The sequence below is a fragment of the Nematolebias whitei genome, chromosome 12 (assembly GCF_014905685.2).
Source record: "Nematolebias whitei isolate Nwh7 chromosome 12, NemWhi1, whole genome shotgun sequence".
Lineage (NCBI taxonomy): Eukaryota > Metazoa > Chordata > Actinopteri > Cyprinodontiformes > Rivulidae > Nematolebias > Nematolebias whitei.
This window is the reverse complement of record NC_056509.1, coordinates 48,784,752-48,789,078: the sequence shown is the minus strand read 5'-3', so window position 1 is coordinate 48,789,078 and position 4,327 is coordinate 48,784,752. Positions and strand designations below refer to the sequence as shown.

Here is a 4,327-nt window from a genome sequence, read left to right as displayed (position 1 = left end):
ATTATAAACTCTTTAACAGACCTGAGATATGTCTGAAGATGAATTATAAACTCTTTAACAGACCTGCAGTTAACTGACATTTTTTCACAGTTATCATTTCTTTTTGTCTTATTCTGTCACTCTTCTTTTTTACCTGGTTTCTTCTCCACTGTTGGGCAGATACATGTGGTTTAATTCTTCAGTTTGTGTCTTTGGACCTGTAAATGGGCCCTGCAGATCCTGTGTTTATTCTCCGTGACCTTTGACCTCCAGTACGGGATCCCGTTCTACCTGCAGTACCTTGCTCACTGGCCTGAGTACTTCATCGTGGCTGAGGCTCCGGGCGGCGAGCTGATGGGCTACAGTAGGTTCTGATGGGTTCTGTGTTCAGGGTTGATGGTTCTGATGGTTTGGACTGAACTTTTTGGACTTTGTCTTTTTTTTTACATTTTTTCAGTTATGGGGAAGGCTGAAGGATCGGTGGCCCGGGAGGAGTGGCACGGCCACGTCACGGCTCTGTCCGTGGCGCCGGACTTCAGGAGGCTCGGCCTTGCTGCCAAACTCATGGAGATGCTGGAAGAAATCTCTGAGAGGTCCGGGTCGGGGTTCGGACAGGAACGCTGCAGGTCTTGTCACATTTTGCGATGATTCAGAGGTGACGGTGTTCCTCTGTCCTCACAGGAAAGGTGGTTTCTTCGTGGATCTGTTCGTGCGTGTGTCCAACCAGGTGGCGGTCAACATGTACAAGCGTCTGGGCTACAGCGTCTACCGGACCGTCATCGAGTACTACTCGGCCAGCAACGGCGAGCCCGACGAGGACGCCTACGGTGAGTCCAACCACAGACGACAAGCTGGAGGTCACGTAGAGTTCTGAGGCTTCAGGTCTCCCATGTCACCTCCTTCAGGAGCAGTTTTCAGAACCCAACCAGGCCGATTGGGCCTTTACCGGGTTCTAAAATGTTTCTATAATGGGAACAGGACTTAATCTGATCCAGATCCTGCCGGAACAGGGTCCAGGAACTTTCTTATTTTGACAGGCTGCGTTCTGGTAACTGTTTGCTTGGATCCGGTAACTCTCAGGCCTAATATTAATAAAGTTATGAACAAATAAAAATTATACTGTGTATGTAATCTGAAAATAATTAAAGTCTCAATTGAAACTTCAAACTTTAAACACAACAGAAGGGACGACACCAGACGTACATTAAAGACCAGTCACATCTGTCTGCACAACTTACACAAGAAGACGTAAACTGTCACCAACAATCACAAAGACAAGAAAGAAGACGTGAGTAATCTCCTCAACCAAGATGTCAATCAACGTGAGTTCTCTGTAACGTTACAGGAACAGATTACCTCGCTCCAACCGACTAGCTGAGAGCAGCGTGGCACAGCGGCTAATGTGAGAAATGACTAAACCAAAGAAAACTAGCGTGGTTCAACTTGCAGACATGGAGACTGAAGCAGCAAAAGAAAAGGAACTGTTAGAGAAATGCACTCCTTCACTTGTTCGGCTGGAAATAATGGTGAATGTTTCTCGACACCCAACACGCCGGAGAAACAGAAAGTGAAGAAAGATAAAAATGAACCGACAGCTCAACACGAGGAGCCGCCATTATCAGAGCTACAAAACACCATAATCACAGCAGTCTTTGAAGATTCAATCAGAAAGTTTCTGAGCAATGACGCAGATCGTTACAGCTGCCAACTCAACCTACGACTCTACGGTGTCCCTGAAGACAAACCTACGACTCTACGGTGTCCCTGAAGACAAACCTACGACTCTACGGTGTCCCTGAAGACAAACCTACGACTCTACGGTGTCCCTGAAGACAAACCTACGACTCTACGGTGTCCCAGAAGACAAACCTACGACTCTACGGTGTCCCTGAAGACAAACCTACGACTCTACGGTGTCCCAGAAGACAAACCTACGACTCTACGGCGTCCCTGAAGACAAACCTATGACTCTACGGTGTCCCAGAAGACAAGAATGACAGTAACATTAAACATCTGTCCAAGAAATATGTCAAGGAGTGCTACCAGAGACCCAAATGAGGACGGTGCTCTCAACGATGGACAGCCTTCATCGCATCGGCAGTCTTTGACAACGTGACTGGAAAACCAAACCTCGTCCACGACCGGTGATCATCAGATTCCAGTCCAGAATGGCCAGAGATGAGCTATGGAAAGGATCCAAGACCATCAACTACCTCAAACACAACAAGGTCAGCTCTAAAGACCTGACGGCTGCAGATAAAGGAACCCGAGACAAGCTGTGGAAACAGAGCTCATATTGAAGGAAAACACATTAAGATGTGACCAGGGAAAATATATTTTCGATATCTTCTGATGAGTTCAAATGACTCTAATGTGAGATGGAGAAGGTGACAATCACACTTTCAAAGTGCAGATATACAAATAACAAGCAGGTACATGTTAGCTTATACAGCTGAGTTCTGCTGTTATTCAGGGAGCTATTGTTCATGTTGGTTTATGTCTATTTCTGTTCTTCTGTTAATGCCATTATTTTTTAATTTCGAAGAAAAAAAAAGAACAAATATTACTTTCACTGCTAAAATGTTATGGGGAGGAGACTTTAACACAGTGATGGATGATAATCTGGTCAGATGGCCCCCAAACATTAACTGAACTACATCACATCTGTAACAGATTAGGAATCATTGATGGAGATCTAGACATTCAGACTAAACCTCCTACACATGGAACAAAGACGGGACTCGTCACGCAGAGATTTCTGGATGATTTCCTCAGACTGAGACGCTTCTATAGAACCAACAATACTGACAGATCACAAAGATATCACATTTCAAATAGATGTAAATACTAAAAGACAGGGTCAGAATAAAGATTACTGGGAATTAAATAACGCCTTATTAAAGAAGGAATCATTTAAAAGTGAAGTAATTAATTAATGGTAAATGGACTGTACTTACAAACCAGATTCCAAAAAAGTTGGGACACTAAACAAATTGTGAATAAAAACTGAATGCAATGATGTGGAGATGGCAAATGTCAATATTTTATTCGTAATATAACATAGATGACAGATCAAAAGTTTTGTAACATTTTAAAGGACAAATATGTTGATTCAAAATTTCACAGTGTCAACAAATCCCAGCAAAGTTGGGACAAGTAGCAATAAGTGGCTGGAAAAAGTAAATTGAGCATATAACAAACAGCTGGAAGACCAATTAACACTAATTAGGTCAATTGACAACATGATTGGGTATAAAAAGAGCTTCTCAGAGTGTCAGTGTCTCTCAGAAGCCAAGATGGTAAGAGGATCACCAATTCCACCATTGTTGCGCAGAAAGATAGTGCAGCAATACCAGAATGGTGTTACCCAGCGTAAAATAGCAAAGACTTTTAAGTTATCATCATCAACCGTGCATAACATCATCAAAAGATTCAGAGAATCTGGAACAATCGCTGTGCGTAAGGGTCAGGGCCGTAAAACTCTACTGGATGCTCGTGATCTCCGGGCCCTTAAACGTCACTGCACGTCAAACAGGAATGCCACTATCAAGGAAATAACAGAATGGGCTCAGGAATACTTCCAGAAAGCATTGTCAGTGAACACAATCCACCGTGCCATCCGCCGTTGCCAGCTGAAACTCTACAGTGCAAAGAGGAAGCCATTTGTAAGCAAGCTCCACAAGCTCAGACGTTTGCACTGGGCCAGGGGTCATTTAAAATGGAGTGTGGCAAAATGGAAGACTGTTCTGTGGTCAGATGAGTCACAATTTGAAGTTCTTTATGGAACACTGGGACGCCATGTCATCCGGACCAGAGAGGACAAGGATAGCCCAAGTTGTTATCAACGTTCCGTTCAGAAGCCTGCATCACTGATGGTATGGGGTTGCATGAGCGCTTGTGGCATGGGCAGCTTGCATGTCTGGAAAGGCACCATTAATGCAGAGAACTATGTTCAGGTTCTAGAACAACATATGCTCCCATCTAGACGTCATCTCTTTCAGGGAAGACCCTGCATTTTTCAACATGATAATGCCAGACCACATTCTGCAGCAATCACAACATCATGGCTACGTAGGAGAAGGATCCGGGTACTGAAATGGCCAGCCTGCAGTCCAGATCTTTCACCTATAGAGAACATTTGGCGCATCATAAAGAGGAAGGTGCCACAAAGAAGGCCCAAGACGATTGAACAGTTAGAGGCCTGTATTAGACATGAATGGGAGAGCATTCCTATTTCTAAACTGGAGAAACTGGTCTCCTCTGTCCCCAGACGTCTGTTGAGTGTTGGAAGAAGAAGGGGGGATGCCACACAGTGGGAAAAATGGACTTGTCCCAACTTTTTTGGGAT

The 4,327-nt window shown here is 44.2% G+C and overlaps 1 protein-coding gene across 1 annotated transcript; it reads left to right on the top strand.

Moving 5' to 3' along the window:
• Window positions 1-252: 252 nt before the first annotated feature.
• naa20 (N-alpha-acetyltransferase 20, NatB catalytic subunit) lies at window positions 253-806 on the top strand (the record flags this gene model as incomplete). The annotated part of the gene is given in 3 exon segments (XM_037686033.1): window positions 253-343; window positions 437-572; window positions 661-806. Coding segments are annotated over 3 exon segments (373 nt in total), but the record flags the coding sequence as incomplete, so codon positions are not given.
• Between the last annotated feature and the right edge of the window lie 3,521 nt (window positions 807-4,327).